Source organism: Accipiter gentilis, chromosome 7, assembly GCF_929443795.1.
Source record: "Accipiter gentilis chromosome 7, bAccGen1.1, whole genome shotgun sequence".
Taxonomy (NCBI): domain Eukaryota; kingdom Metazoa; phylum Chordata; class Aves; order Accipitriformes; family Accipitridae; genus Astur; species Astur gentilis.
This window is the reverse complement of record NC_064886.1, coordinates 30693226-30718274: the sequence shown is the minus strand read 5'-3', so window position 1 is coordinate 30718274 and position 25049 is coordinate 30693226. Positions and strand designations below refer to the sequence as shown.

At 49.8% G+C, this 25049-nt stretch overlaps 1 protein-coding gene across 3 annotated transcripts; it reads right to left on the bottom strand.

Annotated features, from left to right (window-relative positions):
- Positions 1-16242: 16242 nt before the first annotated feature.
- On the bottom strand, positions 16243-24112 carry PLEKHF1 (pleckstrin homology and FYVE domain containing 1). Of its 3 annotated transcripts, XM_049806676.1 has the most exons (3): positions 24025-24080; positions 19120-19194; positions 16243-18580 (listed from the first exon to the last, which is right to left on the bottom strand). In XM_049806676.1, the coding sequence occupies exon 3, from the start codon at positions 18566-18568 to the stop codon at positions 17747-17749; it is 822 nt and encodes a 273-aa protein (XP_049662633.1). In that variant the 5' UTR covers positions 18569-18580; positions 19120-19194; positions 24025-24080; the 3' UTR covers positions 16243-17746. The 3 variants fall into 3 exon arrangements, with proteins under 3 accessions (XP_049662633.1, XP_049662632.1, XP_049662634.1); XM_049806675.1 differs by lacking the exon at positions 19120-19194 and having other exon boundaries at positions 24025-24112; XM_049806677.1 differs by lacking the exons at positions 19120-19194; positions 24025-24080 and adding an exon at positions 23192-23725.
- Between the last annotated feature and the right edge of the window lie 937 nt (positions 24113-25049).

The following is a 25049-nucleotide window of genomic DNA, read 5'->3' as shown; positions in this document are numbered from 1 at the left end:
GTGTGGTGAGGTTTCTCGAAGTTGAGTTTTAAAAGGTGAAGCTTTAAACTCAGAAGTTGCTATTGTATACATTTGATTAATTTATTTCTTCAGGTGCAATTTGCCATTAATGAATTCAGTGTACTTTCCTGCCTGCAGTGCAGGGCAGTGATTGTTCTTCTCATCATTTGAAAACACTTTTTCAGTGACGTGAAAGACAGATGGAAGTGAATGGTAAGTGCGCATTCCTTACCCTGTCATAGTTTCATAATGGCAAGCCTCAAATAGGCCTGGCAGGACAAGGGGTAATGGCTTTAAACTGAAAGAGGGTAGATTTAGATTACATGTAAGGAAGAAGTTCTTCACTGTGAGGGTGGTGAGGCACTGGAACAGAGAGGTTGCCCAGAGAGGTTGTGGATGCCCTGTCCCTGGAAGTGTTCAAGGCCAGGTTGGATGGGGCTTTGAGCGACCTGGTCTAGTGGAAGGTGTCCCTGCCCATGGCAGGGGGGTTGGAACTAGGTGATCTTTAAGGTCACTTCCAACCCAAACCATTCTATGATTGAGATCAGTGTTTGTTCAGTTTCATTGACAGATTACACACACTGCAACTGGCTTTTTAAGACTTTACGTACTCTGTATGTCCATTTTAAAATACTATTTTTATGAAGGCAGTTACTTCTATTGGCAATTTTCTGGTTATTTCACAAGTTAAATTCACTTTTTCCAAAATAACACACTGCTAACAGCAGCAGATGATTGAATGATACAGTAGGATGGAGCCTGCTTCTTATAGTCAGCTGTTTGAACCCAGCCATGAAAGAACCTGACATCTGATTGTAAAGGAGGCCATAGGAAAGATGTTGGTTTCAATGAATTTATGACAGTATCCAGTATTTAAACAGATCATTAGCAGATTTCACAGTGGTTTCAGACATCTATCGTGACTCTTACTTTACAGGTATTCATAAACTGGAGCTCAAATGTAGGTAATGAATTGATTTTTATCACTCGTATCAGTGTCATAGCCATGAATGGAGCTTAAACTATGTGAGTCCTAGGCCTGGACTCTTACGTTACTCTTTTTCTTAGGGTATTCTTTCAAATGCTTTTTATTACACGCTTAGAAATGATAAACTGGTTTTAATTACGATCTTTCAGACTTTACTGTTTTATGAAGGGGGCTGGTGTCATATGGGTACCAATAGAAGTTTGGTCCAAGTAATTCAGAGTTCTGCATGGGCCAGTCTAGCTTATGTTAAGTCCTGCTGTCCCTGAGCTCCCGGGAACCTTTAGGCTCTGTGCCACAGAGTAGCATGCTTTTAGTCATTATAATAAATTTAACTTCCATAGATTTTCAGATGACTGAAGTAGAACCAGGAAGTGAATTGAACTGTTTGTTCTGTGTATCATTATTTAACAGATTTGATGATCATGGAACTTCTTGGCAGATGGCACGTACCTATTTTCAAAGTGATAGCAATAGGTTTGCAGTTTGGTCTGAAACATGTTTCACTGCTGGTAGTAGAACAAGAACAGAACCCAGCACAAGTGTTCATCTCAAGTGAGTTTGGACATAGGAGAATTGGGAAATAACCACTTCTGATTGAGGAGACCCCAATACATAACAACTGGGGAAGAATGATCGTGGCACCCCACAATGGTTTTGTTTGTGTTTTAGTGGCTTCTGTCGGTTCATACTGTTGAATGGTGCAGAAGGATCAAATTCCACCTTTATTGCTCTGGCTACAGCCCTATGCTATTGTATCGAGATCACCAGGATATTCGGTTTGTAGCCTTATGCAGGGATTTGGGCAAGTTAGAAGAACACTTCAGCAGATTTGATCATCTGAGGAAAAGACCAGCTGCATGACAATGTATTAATATCAATCTGTTGCTGTTCTTGGGTAAGAGACATGGTTGTCCACTGCTGCTGCATCCCTTGTTGGTACTGGAAACAGCCACAGGCAGGGGATGGCATCTTCTGAAATCCATTCCAGCTGCATAATGTCAGGGCTGAGTGTAAGGCACAGCTATTGCCTAGGAAACGAGGTAACACTGTGCCAGCAGTTTTGGGAAGCAGCTGAAAGAATCACTATGGGGAGATGTACATATTTATATAAAGAAACCATCTGTGATTCTGGTTATTAACCTGGTTTGGTTATAGATGTGACAGAATCAAGCTAGATTTTCATTGGCAGATGGTGTATTTTTAGTTAAAAATTCTTTTTTTTTTCCTATGTGGTGGGGTGGTTTGGTTTTTTTAAGCTGTCTGATTTAAAAATAGAAAGCAAGCATGATTGTAAAGTGTTGTGTTAGCAAAGAGAGGGCATTTTTTTAAAGAAAAAAAGCAATCCTGAATTCAGACATAGATTAGTAATTGAGATATGCCATCTAGTGGCAAAGAGATTATTTCTTAAATTCATTTTACTGAGACTGCCTCAGTGTGTGGATAACAGTTATCTTTCTCCATTAAATGTAGGGGTAACTTCTTTTTTTGCTAGTGGTCTGTTAAATTCCTGGCTTTAATGAATTTACAAATATCAGCCTAGCTACAGACTAGATAGAATTCATATACATTCCCTGATGAAGTTGTTTTTGGTGATTATCATATGTGAGCTGTGACTGCACAAATATTTACTGCAGCTGCATGTCACATTTAATTATAGTGAGAAAATGCACAATCAGGCAGAGGAGGGCAGTTTTACCCTCATGATTACTGAAGGACAAGTGGATTTTGTGAGCTGAGCAGCAGCCAGTTTGCAAGGACTGATTAACCACAGGTGAATTGGCAAGCCAGTAAAGAATAATTGCTTGGTTTTTAGGAGGTTGCATTTCTTTGTTCAATCACCTTCAAGTCTGCACCTGTAGTAGCTCTACCTGCGCAGCCTTTAGAGCGGTGCTCACCTCTCGTGTACGACTGGCCCACGTGTAACTGCTGCTCACGCGGACATGCGGACCCTGCAGGACGAAGGAGTATTTGGCTGTGAAAAGTTGCTAGTCACTGTCACAGCACAGACTGCCTAAAGGTCCCGTTCCCAACAGCATCGCAGAGGCTCCCAGGCTTGGTCCGCTCGGGGAGCAGAAGAACTGCAACAGAGGCTTTGAACTAAGGGTGGGGAGCAGGGTGCCAGGGTGGTGCACCACGGTGGCACACCACAGTGCCTGTGACACTGGCTAACTAGTTGCTATAGTTCTTGTTAACTGGAGGTTTTACAGGGTTTTGGTGAGATCCTGCTGTGGAAGAGGGTTCTCTGTATTGACCCACTGACTCCAGAGTGCACGAAGAACTGTAAAAGCAGAACAGTCCTGAGGTCCCGTTAACTGGCTGATGTTGAGTTTACAGCTGGCAGCGAGAACCTAGCCAGCCACGGTAATCTGTCCGAAAGGTGGTCAGGCAGAGAACTGCTTTGAACCTCAGAGCTGAGGTCGCCACAAAGGAGTGTCTGGTGGCTTGTGGCTCAGCCTGTTTACATCATCTTTGTCACATCAGCTCTCACCTCTTACTGCAGTATGAAAAGTAACACGGATTAGCATTACGCGGGCAGTTTTTCTAAGGACAGCCTCTCTCCTTCCAGGGCTGCACACCCACACCGATGGAGGGCTTTGCTGGGGAAGAACATTCCCAAAGGAGACAGTCTCCATCTCTCTCAAGGAGGTCTTCTGTGGGCTGCTGGCAGGAGGGGGTGCTGTGCCACTGTGGTGGGTTGACCCTGCCTGTACGCCAGGTGCCCACCAAAGCTGTTCTATCACTCACCCCCTCTCGGCTGGACAGGGGAGAGAAAATATAACAAAGGGCTTGTGGGTCGAGATAAGGACAGGGAGAGATCGCTCAACCAATTACTGTCATGGGCAAAACAGACTCTACTTGGGGAAAATTAACTTAATTTATTGCCAATCAACCAGAGTAGGGTAATGAGAAATAAAACCAAATCTCAAAACACCTTCCCTCCACCGCTCCCTTCTTCCCAGGCACAACTTCACTCCCAGATTCTCTACCTGCCCCTCCCAGCAGTGCAGGAGGATGGGGAATGGGGTTTACGGTCAGTTCATCACATGTTGTCTCTTCTGCTTCATCCTGTTCAGGGGCAGGACTCCTCACACTCTTCCCCTGCTCCAGCGTGGGGTCCCTCCCATGGGAGACAGTCCTCCACAAAATTCTCCAACATGAGTCCTTCCCACAGGCTCCATCCTTCAGGCACAGACTGCTCCAGCACGGGTTCCCCACGGGGTCACAAGTCCTGCCAGAAAACCTGCTGCAGTGTGGGCTCCTCTCTCCACAGATCCTGCCAGGAGCCTGCTCCAGCGTGGGCTTCCCACGGGGTCACAGCCTCCTACGGGCACCCTCCTGCTCCAGCATGGAGTCCTCCATGGGTTGCAGGTGGAGATGTGCTCCACCATGGACCTCCCTGGACTGCAGGGGGACAGCCTGCCTCACCATGGTCTTCACCACGGGCTGCAGGGGAATCTCTGCTCCGGCGCCTGGAGCATCTCCTCCCCCTCCTTCTTCACTGACCTTGGTGTCCGCAGGGTTGTTTCTCTTACATGTTCTCGCTCTTCTCTCCAGCTGCCGTTTCTGCGACCCCTGCAACTTTTTTTCCCTTTTTAAATCTGTTATCCCAGAGGTGCTACCACTATCACTGATGGGTTCAGCCTTAGCCGGCAGCAGGTCTGTCTTAGAGCCGGCTGGCATTGGCTCTGTCGGACACAGGGGAAGCTTCTAGCAGCTTCTCGCAGAAGCCACCGCGGTAGCTCCCCTGCTACCAAAACCTTGCCGCACAAACCCAATACAGCAACCCTTTGTACAGGGGTCCTTACTTGCCAGGGGAAGCCAGTGGCTGCCATTCCTTTGTAGGCTGCTGCTGCCAGCATGGGGCCTCCAGGGCTTGACAGCAGCAACACATTCCTCTGCTTGATGAAACAGTATCCCTTAGTATCACCTCTCTTTAATTGTTCTGGTGGTTTCACATACACATACCTCTGGTCATACAGCATTTATACCAGTCAAAATTTCTGTCAAAAACTATGCTGATTCATGTGGAAATTCAGTTTTTCCTGTTGCAGCAGCTCCAGTAGTGCTCACTAGTGAAATACAGGCAGACTCAAGGGTTTAATCCTGCCTAGCTGCAGCGGTAGGACCTGCTGGGCTCAGTCTCCACCAGCACCGGTGCACCCAGAAGATGCAAAAGCTCTTACGGAGAAAGCACTAGGTTCTCAGAAAGGCTGTCATTGCTTGACCAGCTGATGTATAACTCCAAACTAATTGAATAGCAGACTTTGAGCTGGGTTGGAAAGCTTTTAAAAAACCAAAGGCCTTTGCATTGCAGTGAACTAAAACTATTAGCTCCTAATTAAAACATGAGGTTTCATCTTTACCTTTCTAGAGATCACAGAAATCTATGTATTTTTCAGGCTCTAAGCCAGAAATCAAACATTCATCATGTAATTGCAGTAAGTGTGTGCTAATATTTCTCATTAAGTGTGATTTATGAATTCCAGAAGAGCCTAAGAGGTAAATATATAAAATTATTCTGAAGTCTGCAAAAATGAAGGCATTCATTTCTTTGGATGACTGTTCAGCAAGAAGGATTTAGGCAAACATGAACATTACACCCTTGAACATTTGGTAAAGACGCTGCATTTGAACATCTGTACCTTTGCAATTCTCTCAAAATGGTGTGGTTTCAACTAGTGTCACTGCTGATCTTCCAACAAAGACAAAGCTTCAGCTGTCAGCAGGTACAGCAGCATGGCTTGGTGGAAAGCCCATTTTGCTGGGTCTCCAAAGAGGTATCGCCTTTGTTGGCTCTTCGGCTTGTTTGCTGGGTGACCTTGAGTAACTTCCCATCTCGTTCCTGAATGCATTTTTTGTTAAACACTTTGCAATCTATCCATAGGAAATGGCGTGTTACAAAAATGTAATAGCACTATTATGCAGCTAACCACTCTCTGATCCTGCAGTCAGGACATGAGCATTGAAGAAGGAAGAAGGTAGTAAATGTTAGTACAGGTTCACAGCAATCGGGATGAAGAGATACTGCTAGGTTGTGAAATGTAGTTACTTTCTTTGTTGCAGGGGAATGAAAGACTTACACTGGTGGTTGACCTTAACTAATTAGACCCTGCACAGGAGTGTCTAACAGGATGCAAATGTTTTGTATTCCTTATTTCCTGCTCAGCCTCAGCAGGCACGAGTGATTTAGGGTGAAATTAAATCTTTCCTGTGCTCTGACATGTTGCTTCGGAGTAGAGCACTCTCAGATATTCCCTTGTACGTGTAATCTGAAGACAGCATGAAGGGTTTGTTATTTCTATATCAGTCAATGAGATGTGAGGAATAATCTTTGTAATTTGGGGTCAAAACTGATCTAACAAAAGCTTCGAAGGTCTTATCTTTACCTCACCCCACTGCAGCTCCCTCCACAGCTCCTTGCGTTGAGCTATTATGACAAAATAATTGGAGACTCACCCAGCTGAGTCAGAATCAGCTCCTGAACACTTACAGAGAGAGGAGGGTTCCCAGTGAGAGAGATCACGGAGCTGGGGCAGGTGTGTGTTTAGCCTCCACTATACTTCCCCAGGCATCAGCATTCCCTCCCAGCTGAAGGAGATCCATGTCTGCTGCTGAAGTGTGTGATCCAGTGGGTAAACTGGGTGCAGAACTGTAGGTAAGCTCATTCTTCTGATATTTGTGTGGATTTCCAACGTTATTTTCTGTTCTTGCCCAGCTAACTATGCTAATGGATAGTTCCTCTAGATTTCTGCCCTCTCCCCAGCAGGCAATTCTGCTTGATACCAATGGAAGTCTTCTGCAAGAAGAAAGGAGGCCAGGGCAACTCTGACTTTTGACTGCCATCTGCATTTACTCAGACCTCTCTGGCTCTAAGAATCCTACTCTTTCAGGCCAGAATGAGGGGGCCACCTAACTTTTCTACCTTGCCCTTCCAGGTTCATTTTAAGTCCTAGATAACCAGATTTTCAAAATCCTAAGTTAAAGACTTGCTCCCTTTTAGAGCAGTGAAGGATACAAAAGACACAGCAGCTGAATGTAATATTTGGGCTTGGGAGAGTTGGAGTGCAAGAGCAACTGCTTCAAATTACTCAAGCAGGGGACAGGGCAAAACAGTTCAGCAAATACTACGTTAAAGCGAAAGACTTGCTGGAGTATCAGTAGGAGTTAGCTGCCTGCTCTGTGCCTGTCGGCGAGCTAAAGTTCACGCAGCAGACTTTGACCAAACTGCAGTTTATTAATTGCTTATACAGGAACAAATTCAGTAATAAAAAGCTAAATAGGGCACTGGCGAGGCAGGGTCCTGGATCTGATTTTGTTGGTTTCCATAAAAGGGGTTTGCTTGCTTTTTCCCAGCCATTCTCTCCAGGAATCTGTGTATAAAAATATTTGTTCCATAACCACAGTGAACAGCCTCCCATCGCCTGGCAGCTGCCTGCATACTTGAGGCTTTCTGTCGTCTCTGAAGTTTAACTCTGCAGGAGCCTGTACTGCAGCTGAGTCTAATCCTAATTTCAGGCTTTCATGTCTCCAGCCCGGCCCCACGGGACTGGGGCTGCTGACAATGGCAGCAGCACATCCCCCATGAGTATAGGGCGAAGATTAGCCTTCACGTTGTGCCACTAATGATAAGTAGCAATGAGGATAATAAGGAGCACTCTCATAGTGCTTTACGTCTTCAAAGTGCTCTGCTGATACTAACTAATTAAGCTGCCACGCAGCCTTGCGACAAAGGTATGTATTTCTACTGTGCATAATTTAACTGTACTGTATTGTTATGCAATAAACCAAAATTGGATGGTGTCTTCAGATAGCAAGCAGGAAATCATTTCACTAACTACTGGCCGCTCACACCCCCACAACTGAGCCAGCTTCAAAGCTGCCCCGTGTCTTTTGGTTAGCCTTGGCGCATCTTTGGGAACCTCAAATATTCATGCAAAGCAGCACGATGCCAAGTGTTTGTGCCAAGTGTTTTTTGCAGCAGCTCAGTTTCCATCCTTGCATATTATGGCCTCCACCGCCTTTTAACCCTGCCCGGAGGATGCAGTCCCAGTGCCACTGAGTTAAACCCAGGCACTGCTGTGCTTAACTGAAGAGTCCCAGTTTCTGTGCTGCTGGCACAGTGTTGTAATTACAGTATTGTACTGGTGTGTGTCGGTCGCAAATGAAAGCAAGGTGGTGTGGTTTAACCCCACTCAGCAACTAAGCACCACGTGGCTGCTCGCTTACTTCCCCCCCACCCAGTGGGATGGGGAAGAGAATCGGAAGGAAAAAGGTAAAACTCATGGGTTGAGATAAGTGCAGTTTAATGGAACAGAAAGGAAGAAACTAATAATGATAATAATAAAATGGCAATGCTAATAAAAGGATTGGAATATACAAAACAAGTGATGCACAATGCAACTGCTCACCACTTGCCGACCGATGCCCAGTTAGTTCCCGAGCAGCAAAAGTTCCCGGCCCCACTCCCCCCCAGTTTATATGCTGGGCCTGACGTCCCATGGTATGGAATATTCTTTGGCCAGTTGGGGTCAGCTGTCCTGGCTGTGTCCCATCCCAACTTCTTGTGTCCCTCCAGCCTTTTTGCTGGCTGATCATGAGAAGCTGAAAAATCCTTGACTTAGTCTAAACACTGCTTAGCAACAACTGAAAACATTGACGTGTTATCAACATTCTTCTCATACTGAATCCAAAACATTCTACCAGCTACTAGAAAGAAAATTAACTCTATCCCAGCTGAAACCAGGACCCAAGGTCACACCGTGCTGTGCTGACACGTCGAGGAATAGAGCAAATGCTCTACTTTATGGGCAAGGTTTCAAAGCCTTTCCGGGCAGCGAAGCCACCTGCCCGCAGCACTCCTGCGCCTGCTGTCAGCTGCTGGCGTTGATGTGAGCGAGCCAGTGGTCAGTAGAACGGTAGGTATTGGTTAGTATCGGTAAATGCCACCAGAAGAAAGATGACCCTGATTATATAGTCACAGTGCTGGGCTCCAAGTGACCTATTTTCTCTCAGGAAAGAGCTTGAGGTCACTGTGGACAGATTTCTGACAATACAAGGTCAGTGCTTGGCAGCAGGTCAGAAAGCAACAAGAAGGTTAGGACAGATGAGGAAGGAAACTGAGAAGGCGGCAGTAAACGTTGTTAGGTCACTGAATAAATCCAGGTAGCAGCTACATCTGGAATAGTCCGTGCAGCCTGGTCAATCCACTCTGGTTAGTCCTTTTGGAGCCAAAAAGAGCATTGGAGAGCTGTGAAGGATACAGAGGATAATGCGGTATAGGAGGGCATCCGTGTAAAGGGAGATGGGCTAGTTTAAAATTGTTCAACCTGGAAAAGACACTAATGGGGAGAGCATTGGTCGAGGCTGTGAATGGTGCAGAGATGAAGAGGAGGAACAGTGCCATGGCACAGAAGGCAGGGTGCACCCACCGAACCGGCAGAGGTGAAGGGAAGTGCTTGTTCACACAGTGTAACGGGGAATTGTGGAGCTAATTGGCACAGGATGCTCTAGGTGCCAAAACAAAAGTGTGTTCAGAAAGCGATTAGGCAGATTGATGGCAGCGAGGACCATTAAATGCACTGGTCCAGAATCAACCACTGCCTCGAGAAGTTTCTCACCATGGGCTGACAAGAGACTAAAGCAGTGGAAGTGTCGCTCTGTAAGTGCTTCTTACACGCCGTTCCTCATGATTTTGGGGTAGGTGAACTCTGGCTCTGTTTTATTAAGACTGCTTTCTTATGTTATCCCAAGCACACGCAGCACATAATTTCTGCAGTGCTGTGCCAACATATGTGCTACTGCTAGTAAAATACGACGTATGTGCTGCCAAAGCAATCGTGTTCTGAAAACAGTGTGGCACGCTTTGTATTGTACAAAAGGGGTTTCCTGTGACAGGGGAAGACCTGCCCATTTGCCTTTGTGCCTCTTATCCCGCTCAGGAGTGGAGCCTTCCTCCCTGAATGCTTTCCCGTGTACAAACAAGTAATTAAGCAGGGGTAGGAAACCCTCATCTCTCTTGGTCCATCAGTTGCAATCAGTTACTTCATGTTCTCAGAATTGCAATATCAGCTTAAAAATTAAACCAAATGTCTTTATTGCTTGCACCAAGCAGAAGATGACTCCGTGCCACCAGAATCCAAATCGCTGGACAGTATTTTTAAAGAAGGAAATGTAAATCTCCTTTATTTACACCCACGTACAGTGGAACTTGTATTAAGATACGGTCATGATATTGCTTTGTTTTGTAGAAGGGAAAGTTGTTTTACAGAGAGAGATTACATGGGCCATATGCCGATTGAAAAGTTCCTCGCGTTTTCTTTTTGAAAGTTTAAGTGTTCTCACAGAACTGATTTAAACTTTATATACAAAAAAAAGCTCCTTCTCTTCCCCTATCTCACTGTACTTCCCAAACCTGCAGCCAGCAAACCCCCAGCTTGCAGAGGTACCTGTTGCGCAGGGCTGTTCAGCTGAGAGGGATGCCCTGCCCGCTGTGCTGTGGGTCGGGCAGCTCCGGCGTGCCCCACGTCGCAGCGTGCATCCCACCGGCGTAGCTGGGCCAGCAGTCCCCAGGAAAACCTAGCCTCCGAAACATGAGAGACGAAGTCTGGTGGGGGAGGATGAGCAGGGAGGAGAAAGTTCAAGTGCTGCTGGGTGGGAGGCAGAGCTGTACTGGAGGTCATCAGCCTGCTGCGCTCCAAACAGCTGTTAACACCACAGCTGGTTCTGGAGCTGCCTGTGAAAGCTTGCATCTGGGGAGCGGCATTGCTCATGCTCGGGTAACGACCAGTTCCTCTGCCTGCTTCTAATGCAGGACCCTTCCCCCATCTCCCAAGGGGAAGGGGACCTGCAAGCCCGGGGGCTCATGGGTTGCCCGGATGGTTCTCCCGAGCGGTGAGGGTGCTGAAACAGGGGGAAGCTGTGTGGAGGAGTAACCCTATTTTTACCGGTCTGTCTCTAACTTGTAAGGACTAAATCAGCAAACATACCCTTTAGAATCCCTTCTGTGACACAGCCGTGTGCTGGGCTTTGGCTCTTGCACGTCCCTGAGGAGAGAGAACGTCAGCTGGCGCGAGGGATGCTTGCTTAGTGATTGCCAGGCTTCTTGCAGCGCTGCTGCTCCAGGAGGGGCTGGCTTTGGGCGCCGGGGCGTGCTGTGAGGGGCTGCCCTTGCTCGGGGGCTACACCAGCTTGCATTACAGACCCTGTTTTTATGCAGGTAACGTACCTCTAACTGCTGTATTATAGGGACAGCAGTGCTACTGCTGAAGTCTTGAAATAGCAAAGTGTGACAGTCTCCATTTGTCATCTTCCCTAGATCAACACCGTAGCTCCTTACCAGTGGATTTTGTAGAACCTCTCGTCGTGAAGGCTGTTTCCTTGCAAACAGATGGCTGCAGCGTGTGATGTCCTGAGTGCCTGTTGGGACCCAGCACAGATACAGCGGCTTGCTCAGCCTGCTGGCGTTGTATCTGCCTTGAACATGGTACCAGTAAGATGAACAAACGCAGCTGCAGCCTGATACCCTGCGGGACAAGTCCTCCCCAGCCATGGGATGGGCTTGATTGACACCAGCCTGTCTCTGTTGAGGTTTTGGGGGGTAAGACGTCTCCCCTGCATGAACTGCAGGGGAAAGCTCTGCTGCAGAGGCTCTTGCAGGGTCAATGCGCTCCTCCTGCTGCTCTGCTGGGGTGATACAGTAAAGTCAGCCGTGTTAGGAGAGCGCCAGGGAGAGCAGCTGGATCCTGCCAAGCCGGTGAAAAACAGCCTCTCCTCGCAGAGGAGACACGCCTGCAAGTGGTGTGAGGCTCCCTCCTGCCGCCGGAGCTGTGTGGGGGGAAGATGCTGGGGCAGCTCCCCTGCTTCTGTGCGCCCAGCCATAGGGGCTGGACTGCAGAGCTTTGCTCTGGGCACCGCTGAGGAGCACAGCTGGGCTGCAAGGGGCATGTGAAGTCTCAGGGGAGTGTATGAAAGACCTTTGGACTAAGCAAGCCACGCACAGTGAAACTTTGCTGAGCTGCCTGGCTCTTAGAGGCTGGTCAGTAAACAAGTGTGCTCAAGGCCATTTTTTTGGAAGGAGCTAGGGTCTCAAGTTGGTTTGCCTGAAACCTGCTGCTGAGCAAATGCTCATCAAGTCAGAGACTTTGATGGCAAGCAGGCAGTTGTGACCTGGGTGCTGGTGGCTCTGGTTTGTGGTTTTGGTTTGCCAGCTCGCACCACAGTATGAGCCGTTCAAGCCATTTGAGGACGACTGTAAGGGGTGCTCCCTTAAGCGCTGCTCTCCTGCGCACGCTTCAGGGCACGGGGCTAGCTCTGCAGCTCCGGCGCTGTGCAGAGCCGGTGTGCCGCACACAGGGTGACGTGCAGCTCAGCCAGGCTGCCGAGAGGTTCTCCCAGCACACATGCTTGCCCTCGCTGCCCTCTCGCAGCTGGGCCGTGCTCCGTAAGGCGGTCATCACAGGCTAATACCGATGTGGCGACGTGTGTTAGGGGACTGGTTCCTCCTGCAGGCTTCAACGGGAGGGAGAACAAATCCGCAGAGAGGCCTCGGTATCACACTTTTCCCCCTGGTGTCTCTGGAAGATTCTTTGTATATGAAACCGTAACAGTCTGGTTTTACCTTATACGTAACTCTTCTGATAAAAACCACGTGTGATTTTTTTTTCTTTTCTTGTTGCTGTCTGTTAAAGAGGCCTGTCTAGCCCTGAGTTAATGCTTTTTCCTTCTCAAATCTGTTTTTTTTCTAAGGTTCTCACCAAACACGTTGTGTTTAGGACAAAAAAATGAGAGGCTAGACAAAGCTCAAACAGGGGCGCAGCGTCCCCTTGCTCCGTGGGGCAGCCCAGGCAGCGGGATCACTGCCGGGCGGCAGGATCACAGGCAGCAGGATCACTGCCAGCAGCAGATGCTCTGCCCCAGGGTAGTTTGACCGTGCAAGCGAGGGCACTGCATGAGAATGCCCTGCTAAAGCAAAACCTCCTATCTAGTTTTCCACCTCCTTTTTCTCAGCCCTTCCTACAATAGCAAACGGGGGAGGTTGTGTAACTCACTCGTGGCCGTGAACCTCTCGATAAGAGGTTTATGGAAAACCTGCTTATCGTTTATTTGCATTTCTAGGCCTTACTGGAAATTAAGTCAAATGCCAACTTCAAAGGGAGTCGCTCAGTGTTTGCCAGTACTCAAAACCACAGCCTCCCTGCCTGCCTCGTCTCCTCCAGCTGCCACCTCGGGACTGCGGCACCGACTGCTGGGTCTGTTCAGAGGTTTTACAAACAAGTGCGTGGGCAGGAGAGGCTCCTTCCCATACTGGTGTGTAGCACTGGGGTTTCTCCTGCCTGTGACACGCAACATAAAGCAGACCTGGCTGTGTGTTGCCCTGCTCAGTGCTTTATACCATGGTGTGCAGCCTGTGCTTCCCTGGAGTGCAGCACTCCTCCCCTCGTGCTCTGGAGAGCATCTCTGGCGCTCCGGTCTCAGGCAAGGGTTTCTTGGAGCTTTTTTGCCATATTGTCACCACGGAAGTGACAGGAGTGTAACATCTTCTTCCTGCCAACACCTTTCTTAAAGATCCATGGCCCGGAGTAGAAAGAGTCAGAAACAGAAGCCTGTATGTTTTGTTGGAGACACACCGCTTCAAAGCTCAGCAGTAGTTGGGACCATCTGTGCTCCTCAGTTCCTCCTGCTAACCAAAAATCCCAGGCTGAGGAACATGAGAAACTGCCTTGCCACAGTAGTGAGTCGGAAGAGGCCGTGGGCTGTGGCAGAGCCAGAACTCCTGCTTGGATAAAAACTGAGTGTTTGAGTAACTGGGAGCAAGACTCCAACTGAGAAGCTGGCTCGCTTCACCCTGCTGCCGCCGAAGCTTGTGAACTGCTGAGTCAGCACCGTGCTCTGGAGTTGGTGGTGTGCCCTGGCTGCGTCTCTGGATGGTGGAGCACGTGTTTCACTGAACCTGCTTGATCCTTTCTTTTCAGCTTATTCACAGAGCAAATCTCCCTGTTACCTCTCCTTTGACTTTTGTGATTGGCTGCTACAGCAGGGCTATCCTCTTCCTCATCTTCCTACTGACTTTGGAGAGCAGAAGAGAATTGCCTCACTGCATTGCCCTTAATTCTGTTTTCCTGTCTCTTTGCTGGAGAATCCCCAGCAGTTTCAGCAGGTCTGATGCTAACATTCAAGTTTTGCTTTCCACGTTCAGTGCACTAGTGTTCTCGCTCCTGACACCTACTGGGACTGTCCCCTGGCTCTTGTATGCGCAGCTTAAAAGGAACCATTTTGCTGAGGGCCAAAAAACGTTTGCATTTTTCTAAAAGTGCCTGGGCTCCAGTTTCTGCTTGAGGGAATGGAAGGAGCAGCTTCTGGCCAGTTTGATTTCCTGAACCAGCACACCCCGGGGTCAGGCAGTGCCAAGGCTGGTGTGCGGCTGCACGGTGCTCTGCCCTTTGTGCCGTGACACCATCAGGCAGGGGCTGAGCAAGGAACCCCTTCTGCCAACCTATCCCCACACATCATGTTTGGGAGCCTTTCAGGAGGAGGATGTGACCCCCACAAAATCCCCAGCCTGCAGATGTTTTTCCGAAGTGAGCAGCCAAGCTACTGCTCTTTCTAGTTGCACGGGTTTGCAAACTTTAATGAATCCCTGGTATAAGACATTTATTTAGCTCAAAAAAGAAAAAACCCAAACCATCAGGAAATGCCCCATTAAAGCTCTGGAGATAGAATCTGGCTGGAAGACTCCAGGCCAGACTGTAACAGCACAGCTCGTGATGTAAAACCCATGTGTTAGCAGGCCAGACGCCAAGAGCCCCAGGCTCTAATCCCAGTGCTGAGCTCCCCAGCTTGGCTAATAAAAGTACAGGAGGTGGAGGAGAAGCTGTGTTTAAATTTCCCCATGTTTTCCTCGGCAGGCTCCTTTTACCATATGCATTAACAGTTTAAGAGTCGCTAGGTTACTTGGGGCTTCCATGCGAAATGTCTTCTCGAACCTGTGGCAGCTCCAGCCTTTCCGGGTCTCCCGGCTTGGCAGCATCTGCGGCACGATACTGATGCTGCCTGCGCGGCTGGAGAGCTGGGAGCAACACCGAGCAACTGGCTAGCAATAGGGAAAGCTCTGGGAGAAGGCACTGTAACGCACACAATGCAGCGTGCACGTAAGAAGCCTCTGGAAGTGCAAGTGCTCATGCGTACTTCCTCAGCTCCAAAACACCGTGTTTAAAAATAGCCGTGTGTGTATGTGATGCGAGTCACCCTGATTCTCAATTATTCACAAGGGTGTTGCAGCTTTTCCACCCTTGACTCTTCTCCATACCCACCTCCTGTAAAGAATGGGGATGCAGCAGTTGCCGGAAGGTGCGTACGTTTCCAGAAAGGCCACCAACTACAGTACAACATGTGCCAAAGAAAGGGGCTGGGTTGTTTTTGGTGGAGTTTGTTTGTTTTTTGTGTTTTGGTTTTTTTTTCCTGCTGTGATCAAGAAAAGCTCTTTCTCAACAAGAAGGCATTTGCTAGAGGCGTGTCTGTCCTTCATTAGCGGATAAAAACAATTCATAACTCTTTCAGGGCTGATAATAGTAAGACCTTTGGACACTAAGATAAAGAAAAGCTGATCTCTAAGAGAACTAAGGAGTAGGTTCAAAACTGGAACACATTTCTGGAGCCAGTTACTAGGAAGAAATTGGGAGTTTCACCTCAGGAGCAGGGAACTGAAATGCCAGCTATGGACATGGATTCAGCAGCTGGGCTATTTTTGGCTTGTGAACCGTTCTAATGGCTGTTTATTTTTAAGGTCATTTTGTGTTTGCGTAGCATGTACACCCTTCTGGTGGGTGGGAGGCATTATAAAAACAATCACTGCTGCACAGAGTTATGAACTAAGCTTGGAGAAGGATGGAGAAAACAGAACTTGGTGTACTTATTGCTTTAAAACCCCCAAACATCTGCTTAGGTCATAAGGTTTGTTGACCCACTCTAAGCTGTGCCCCCACCGGAAAAATACCGTTTCAATTAATACAGACTACCGCAGGGGATTGCGAAAGACTTGGGAAAACTCAGTCAGATGATAACATGGTATAAACAGAAAGGAAGCATCAGATTTGGCCATACTTTTTTTTCACCCGCGCTTACCTTCAAGCAGTAAATAGAAACCCAGAGCATTCACCCCACGGCTGAGGAGACAGAACTCACACTGGCTGGCCAGGCCTGAATCCCAGCTCTCGTTTAAGACTCTTGTTAAATAACAACACGCTTTATTGTCATACTTTCCTGGCTTCTTCCTGTTGGCCATATCTTTATTCACACACAGTCAAGTAATACAAATTCATTGGAACTGTGGCAGTTTACAAAAGACAGTTAAGAATGATTACTTTTAACTGACATTTAAAAAACACTAAGTCTGGCCATCTGGCAGGCAATACACTGTTTGGAACAGGTCAAGGTAGGGAAACAGTGTATAACTTTGGCAGTGTACTTCCAGCCGTGTTCCTTTTCCAGAGCATAAAATACACAGTACAAAAATATACTAAAAGTAGTAACAGAGTTTGTAGAAATGTCTGCTGCAAAACAATTGCTGTTGTCTGATTTTCAGTATATTTACTCCCATGCTACATTATGATAGAATACTTGAATAAACATGGTTTATTTCTAACTTAGTTTGAACTTCAAAGTTGATCTCAAGTTAACAGTAAAGCCTTGGGCTGCAGTCCTGGAGGTACATAAAGGACCTTAACTTTGGACTCATGAGACTGATAGACACGAGGTGAGCCCACAAGTGAGCGTTCAATGCCTTGGGCTCCTGCTCAGGAGGGAAGTGGAAGTGCTGTACTTCACAGGATCTTAATGTGGAGCATTTTCCTGGATTTTTCAAGACTTTTAACGAGTCTTCCCTGGGCTGTCCTTTTACCTGGTAGGCTTGAGTTCATCAAGTTGCTGGTAATCTGGTGGAACGGCCTGTTTTTGAGATCTGGGGCTCTGCACTTGGTTGAGTCAACTGCAGTAAGTCTCTCCCTTCCTATCTCACTCCTCTGTATAACTTTACCTGTTGCGTTCCCCTCTCCTTCCTTCCTCCCTCCCGGCCCAGTACCACCAAAATGGCCTCTTTCCATGCGAGAGTGCTGAATGCTCCAGTGCTTTGCTAAGGCTGCTCACACCGAGCCTCGTACGAGCTCCCTGCATTCTGACCACCATTCCCTTAGTGTTTCCAAAGCTGAGAGACCTGGGTGCAGAAAGGGAAGCCTGTGCCGACTTTACCATGCAGGGATAAGCAGCTGTCCCCACAGGCTGGCACGCTTGCAATGACAATCTCTGACACAGATGCCATGCTGATGGAAAACAGCATCCAGAGTGCCTCTTGCCATGACAGAGGAACGCACCGCTAGCGGGCAAGCGTGTTTAATCCCAGGATTTCTTGCTCCTTGTTCTCCCAAGAGCCCATCTCAAAGCACCTGAGAAAAGAAGTTTGTATTGCTCTGTTTTTGCAGACGGAAAGACTAAGGCACTGAAGGGTGAGCTCATTTGGCCAAGGCTGATCCGCAGGTCTCTGTCCCAGTCCGTGCTCTTCGCTGAGCTGTTGCTCTCTGTGCTCGCGTTGTATGAGACACGTTCTCAGAGGGGTAAGCCCATCTCTGCTCCCCAAGCAGACACCACACACCTGGGCCAAGATCCGCCTTCCTAGGCACGGCCTCCAGAGAAAACATCAAGAAGGACAGGCATTGGAGGCCAGAAGTTGGCTTCCTAATGTCTAAATGCCACCGACTCCCAGGGAGGTCAGCTATGGAAAGATGACCAAGATACTTCTGAGGTATAAAACGCTGTGTCTGCTGGCCACTGGTCAGCTTTGTCGTCGTCAGACTTGTCGCTGTCATCGCCGCTGGAGGGTTCATAGCCCGGGATGGCAGAGCGGATCGGCTCCAGCTGCCTGCCATCTGCCTCCGCCTCCTTCTTCTTTTCCGCCAGCAGCTGCCTGTAGCACAGGTTGCACACCCTCAGGGGCTTGGGGGACAGTCGGGGCATCAGGAACCTCTGCCTGGAGCAGTCTGCACAGACGACAAAGCCGCACTTGCGGCAGTGGTGCCTTCGGGTGAGCGTGGAGAACTTGGTCTGCGTGCAGCGCATGCAGATGTCCGTCGCCTTGTCGGGGATCCAGGGGGCTGCATGCTCCGTGGAGGGCTGCCGGCCCGTCTTCGTCAGCAGGTGCCTGATGCACTCTTCCAGATGGCTGATCCACTCCTTCCTTTCTGTGAGGGAGGCCGCGGAAACCACAAAGGACTTCTTGGAGGTTTTAATCATCCAGCGGTTCTTCATCTGCAAGGTGTCTGGCAGTGTCTCCAAAGTGACATCTTCAAGGGGAATGATGTGTTGGGAATTGTACTTCCTTTTGTTGATGACTATGCTGCCGTAGACAAGGATGTCGTTGAAAAGGAAGAATATGCGAGGCTTCGGTTTCTTGCGGCATTCTTTGGTTAAAATCCCTTCTCCTAGAAGGACCCTTCCCGGCACGGCTAGGGGCTGTCCGGAAGCCCCAAAGCAGTTTTCCACAGCAGCAATGCGCTGACTGTTGATCTCAGTGTTTGCGAGGTGGTCCACCATCTCCAGCTTGCTCTGAAGAGAGGAAAATAAAGAAGGAAGTGGTGAAGCTGCAAACATCTGCACTGGGGTGAGGCCGAGTAGCACAGGTGAGATGCTCCTAATGCCACCTAAAGTTAGGAGTAATCTCCTTACCACTCCTCACTTTAGTTTGCTACTTTTTAAAATTATATTTTCAAACTTTCTGACCCCACTTTGTAACAGCCCGGTCTATACTGGGATAGTTTGGTTCGCAGCAATGGAAGCCCCTGAAGGCAGAGCCAGCTCTTCCATTACAGCTGTGCTTTTTACCAGTATAACTGCATGCCCACTGTAAAGGAAGCCAGTTAGTCTGAACCTGCTCTTAGGTGGGTATAAGTACTTGTTCAGGAGTAACCGTACTGTGACAGCTGAAGGGTACCAGGACCCCTCCCTTTCTATCCCTCTTGATGCTGGGGGCTAACTGATGCTGGGCTGGACACAGGCTCAGGGAGGATATCTGTGGTCTTGGGAGCAAGCCTCCCGCTTCTGACTGCACACCTGCTTTCTCAAGGATTAGTTACAGACACACGCACCTCACAATGCCATTTTGGGCCACAGCTGAGGCAGGAACAAAATAGCACGGTATCACTTGTTCCCACTGGTCCTCGCTGTGTGACAAAAAGGGGGGGGAGGAAAAAAAAAAAAAAAAAAAAAAAGTAAAAAAGCACCCGCTACGTGAATAAACCCACACAAACCAAGCGCTTCCTCTATTACCGCAGTTAAGCCGGGGCTGCCGGTGCTTCCAGTTACAAGCCACATCATTCTGAAAATAGTCTGACCTCTGCTGAAGGGGAAGTGGAAGGCAGCACGCTCATCCCTCCCCCCAGCTCCGTGCTCTCCTCATACAATCTGGGGTTTCGATAGTCTGTTGGTTTTTGGGTTTTTTTTTAAATAGGAAAACCTAGATAAGGGTAACTCTGAAGCAAAAGCAAACGTTCGCTATTGGTAGTTTGCAGTAAGGAAAGCGCTCCGTGCCGTAAGTTCGATTTTTCGTTGCACCTAGCCCCTCCTGCACTGGGGTGCTGCCCCAAGGCTGGCCGGCCACGGGAACGTGAGTCATTTCCTCCTCCAGCGAGGTAGCTCAGCCATCACGAGGCAGCTCCGAGATCACAGGGATGTGTGTCGGTCCTGCTTGCTGTTAGCAGTTCATCGCTAGTGAACATAGAATCGCTAATGCAGAGCTGCCCTCCACCATTTTCCCCATTTTCCTTGTCCATAGTCCCTGTAGCCATGGAGGCTGGAGGGGAAAGGGAGGAGGACAGCACGCCTGGTCCTGTGTGTTTGGGACAATGACGATTCACATTCTGCCCTTGCCCTTCACCACGCCAGAAGGGAAACCACAGAGCCGCTGCTCAAGGCTGCTACGTGCCATCTAACTCTTACCTGAGCTATCTGCCAGACAGACCGGTCAGTTCTTCTGAGCTGCCAGAATTTTCTTCTCTAGACCGGGCCAGGGTACAAAGGCACAAAGCTAAGATGCAGGTTCAGCCCCGGGAAGACCTAACTGAAGTGACCCACCCTGCAGAAACAGCTTTCACAGAGAAGTGTGGAGTGGCCAGTGCTCCCGAACAGCTGGCTTCAGACTTAGAGGGAGGGTTCCAAGGCCTCCAGCTTCCTTCTGGAAGGATGCCTGTCTTCAGGGCCTTGCAGCACCGGAATGGATTTGATGGAGTTGGACAGTGGTAAGCACATCCACTCACTTCAGCGTGGAGGGCAATTTACAATTAACTGCAATGCTCCGGCCGGGGGATGTGCTGCAGCCAGCTGGTGGGAATCCAGGGGCCTGACACCATCAGCCGTGGCCGAGGCAATGCCCCAGCCAACCTGCCGCTTCAGTACGGACGCACGGAAGGTGTGCGAAGGGATTTATTACTTGCTCCCTCATCTGTCAGCCCAAGTGGGCTTGCACATGGAAGGGAGCTGCTCTGCTGCAGGACTTACATTCCAATCTATTCCGAATTACAACAACGCCAGCATGTAGTTTTTTTCTCTCCCTCTTAAATACACAAATTAGGCTGAAGAACAAACAAGCAGGGCATACGGTCGTCCACAGCTGAACACCAAACTCCCTAACTACGAATACCCGGAGTCTCACCTATCCTGGGATGTGGTCTCTCAGGGTTTCCTACAAACAACTCCGTGGATGAGGAGCTTTTGAGTGAAACAGCAAGATGAGCACACGAAATAATAAAGGAAAAAGAAAAACCGAAATTACAGCTTGGGAAGTTTGGTGTGAATGCAACAAAATACCGTCAAGAATTTTTGGTACCAAAGTGGGATAAACCAACGCAGTTAATCCTGCTCCCACCAGTCTTGCTTCCTCATGTGTCTGGGTTATGGAGCCCCAGCTCTTAGCCTGCTTCCTTTACCTTTATTTTATGTATTTTAGAAGCATGGTCCAACCTCTCAAGCAAATGTGGTACCTGACACTACTCGTAATTTCTAGGGATCTCCATGTACCGGATCCCAGTGGAGATGAAAACGTTTTGTCAGATATAAAGATGGTGCCGGCAAAGAGCCAGGAAACATAAGCTCATTTTCAAAGAGGAGTGCAAGCCCTGCTGCTGTGAAAGCTTTAGCTGTTGCATTGATCTGGGCACCTGCATAGGCCAGCAAGCACTTGGACTTGCTGCATGGAGCAAAGGGAGAAGGGCCTGTATGGGGGACGGACACAATCCTGCAACGTGAAAGAAATGAAAGTGAGCTCTCATTACCCATCACGCTTCCAGCTGCAGGGTATGTCCTTATTCCTCCACCCTCTGGTTTGTTACCCTGTTAAAATGCCACGAGTTAACCAAAGAAAAGCTAACTCTGTTCTGGGAAAATCTTCCCTGCTAAGACTAAAAGTGTCAGCTGCTGCTCTAGCCCAGGGTTATTTCCTGAAGGAGTTTTCCCGGAGAGGCAAAAGCAGAGCGTTTTTCTTCCATCTCTCTCCTGTCAAGCATAAATGGCCAGAGAACAGCACAAACACATACTAAGCAGTAAAAAAGCAGGAGGGCTGGGATGCACATCGCCCACCTTTAGACTTGGACAACTAACTCTATCCCTCTATGAGCTCCCTTTCCCGCTAGTGGGGAGACGAGCATCAATCTGCAGAGGGTGACTTGCTTCATCGCACCACATGCAAGATCAATCCTGCCCCGAGTTCTAGATAGCGCTCAGCTTGAGTAACGGCATACAAACCAATTTAATGTTAATATTGTGACTGACTGCAAATAATACTCAGTTTGGCTTTGGAATGGAAGTACTATGTGAATTTGGTAAAGTCTCCTTTACTGGGAGGTGAGAGCCCCGCCCTTTGGAACAACAGTGATGAGATATAAAAATGAGGATATAAATTCTAATCTATTTTATTCATTTTGGTAAATATTTTTTTCCTGTTTGTTCAAGTTTGTCCTGTTGGGTCAGCAGGGTCACGGTGCTTATTACCAAGTGAAACGTCTGCACGTGTGCCACGTGCTGCAGAAGCTTACACAGTTGAAATGAGAGCGGGAAGATGTACTTTAGTGGCGTGATACTCTTCATGGGAGTTTTTGGCATGGCAAAGTTTGGGGTTGTTTTTTTCATCAAGATCTGTTGGTTCTGCATGTGATCAAATATTATGCAATGAATATATACTCAGTGAATACGACTGATATTCAAAGGAAAAAAAAAAATGCTATTTGGCACTCCACTCCAGAGGTAAGCAAGCCACATCTTTTAACAATGAGCACTTGTTCACTTGTGATTATAAACAGCCATGTTGATGCATGCCAGGCAAAGCGTTTCAACTTAAGCTCTTGGGTCAACGAGTCCAGGGTATGTTTTTCAAGTCTGTATGGATCCAAGGCTTAGGCATAGCAATGTAGTGAGCTGTTCTACCTGATTCTAGCATTCTTGCTGTCAAACAGAACTGACAGTCTTGGTATCCACGCAAGGATGGTCCATGAGTATCGGCGCACTGAGATCTGACTGTTGAGGTCTGCCAGCAGAAAGTGCCCGAAGCCTCATCTCTCTCTGCAGCTCGCCCTTACTTGCTCTTTCTGCTTTGCTCAGCTGGGAAGTCTCTCCTGGAGTTACAGCTGGCATAAGCTCTTCCTCACCAAGCACAGTAAGCAAGATGTAGCCATGTTTTAGCCTGAGCAGGCATTTAGAGCAAGAAAAACATAGTTCCTCTCCTTTTCCTCCCAGAGGGGATTTCAACTTGCCTCTCCCTCTTTCCCAGCATGCTGTAACCGCTGGGCCACTGGGGGCAAGAGGGGCAGGCTCTGGCAAGCCCCTTCCAGCCGTGCTCATGAGGAACCCAACTCAGTACATGTACACTTTGGGACTGACTGTCACGTTAGGCATTTGACTGAGAAATGCCACCAGTCCCGGCGGGATTTGGGCTAACCAAGCTACTGAGCTTCTTGCCACTGTTGCTCAGCATGCCCAGGACTTGCGGCACGTAGGGCCAGAACAAGGGGACAGCCGAGTAGTGGCTTTTGAGGAGCTCAGCCTGATGCTACCAAAACCAGCAGTTGGTAGCCCAAGCTCAGTTGTGGCTCTTGCATGTGTCACCCAGGCTCAGAGGCATCCAAGCAGCTTTGTACAGAAGGAAAACCTGAAACTAAAGATGAGCCTCACCCCCCTCCTCTCCGTCCACGCACACACACGTCCTCAGGCAGCGCATCAAGGTGGTACTCCACAGGCACCTCCTGCTCCCCGCTCTGCCGCTCATCAGCATCAACCTGGTGAGCAGCCATAGGGAAGAGACCTCCATAAGGAACTCTCGGGAGTTGGGGCTGGAGGCGACAGGACTAACGTAACAGCATTTGGTCAGGCCACCCGTTAGACGCTCGGGCTGGACAAGGGCTCATGACAAATGACGTACACAGGCTCGCTGGCGAGGGTGGGTAATCACCAAGGGAAGAGGTTAATTCTGTGTCTCTCCCAACGCCTGCAAGCGCCCGTGCCTTTTGGAAGAGATGCAGGGCCAAAGCTGGGCGATTCCTCTTACACTTCGGCAGCGGGATCAACTTCTGTGGCTTTGGTACAGCGTCAAACTCGGTAACTTAAAGAGTGCCTTCTAAAAAAAACCCCAAAATCGTCACTCTAACCGGCACTTAAGCCATGCACAGACATCAGGGTGCTGCAGAGCGGCGGCGGGCGATTCGGTGCCGACCGGCTCCCCCGCGAGCAGGGAGACCCGCGGGTGGGCGCAGGTCCCAGGCGGGCCGAGCACGCCGCGGGCCCCGCAGGGCCGAGCCCTCCCGGCGGCGAGCACGGCCTCCCCCACCCCTCTCTCCTGCGGCGGGCGGAGCGGCGAACCGGCGGAACGCAGCCGCCAGACCGCTCCCCTCCCGCCGCGCCGGCCCGGCGGTGGAAACCCTCGACTCTTCCAAAACTCTCCCCCTCCGCACGAGCTGCCCGCCCAGCCGCCGCGCCGAGCCTCCCCGCAGCCCCGCTCGGCCCCGTACCTCCGCCGAAGGGCCTCGGCCGCCTCCGGCGAGCGCTCCCCGGCCGCCCCGCGCCAGGCGGCTCCGCTCCGCCGCCGTCCCGGGCTGCGCTCCCGCGGCCCCGCCTTCTCCCCGCGCCCGACGGCCAATGGGCGCCGCTGGGGCTCAGCGTGCCGTGGGGTGGGGGGGTGGGGGGGGGAGGCCGCGCCCCCTCGCTGGACGGCGGCCAATGGCGGAGCGGGGCAAGCGGCGGAGGGCGGAGCAGGGCGCCGCCAGGGGGCGCGCGGGGCGGGGCGGGGCGGGGCGGGGCGCGGCGCGCGGGTAGCGCCGTTGGCTGTTCGACGTTCTCCGGGGCTGCCTCGCGGCGCCCGCGGCCCTCAGCGGCTGTGAGAGGGCCGGCGCGGGCCGTGCGGCCCTTCAGGCGCCTTTGGGCCTTTCCTGCCGCCTCTCCTCGGGCGGCGCCCCGTCAGCGCTGGGGCTGGCGGCCCGGCGGGGATACTCCCGGGGCGTCCCTTGCTGTGGCCGTGTCTCCCCGGTGGCTGCTTTGCCGCGGGCCGCCGAGCGCCCCTCCTGCGTGTCGCTGGCGTGAGGGTGGCGGGACGGGAGAGCAGAGGCCGTGGGCGTTCCTCGGCGGGTGTCCCCAGCCAGAGGCGTGGGAGAGACGAGCTCTGGCCCTTGCCTGGTGCTGTAAAACAGTCCCCACCTGCCCGGGCCTGCGCTGATCTATAATTCAGGTGCTTGCTCACTTTCTGTAATAGCTTTTCTATTTTTAATGGGAACTGATGGACCTGTCAAGGTATTAGAAATGTGTTTTTTTTTCCCAGGTTTTCGTTTTCTTTGGTAATAATAATGTGGGCTGGGAAGCTCGTGGTGCGCTTTAGAGCTAAAGTGCTTGGGCAGTCACAAGAGTTTCCACGAGACCTTATTTTTTCATGCTTTATGTTTGTGTCAGATGAGCAGGTGGACGAGGACGTGGACTAAGTTAGTTGCAGTAGGTGGCTCCCTGGCAGTGTATGAGGGAGGGTTACAGAGAGGTCCATCGGGTC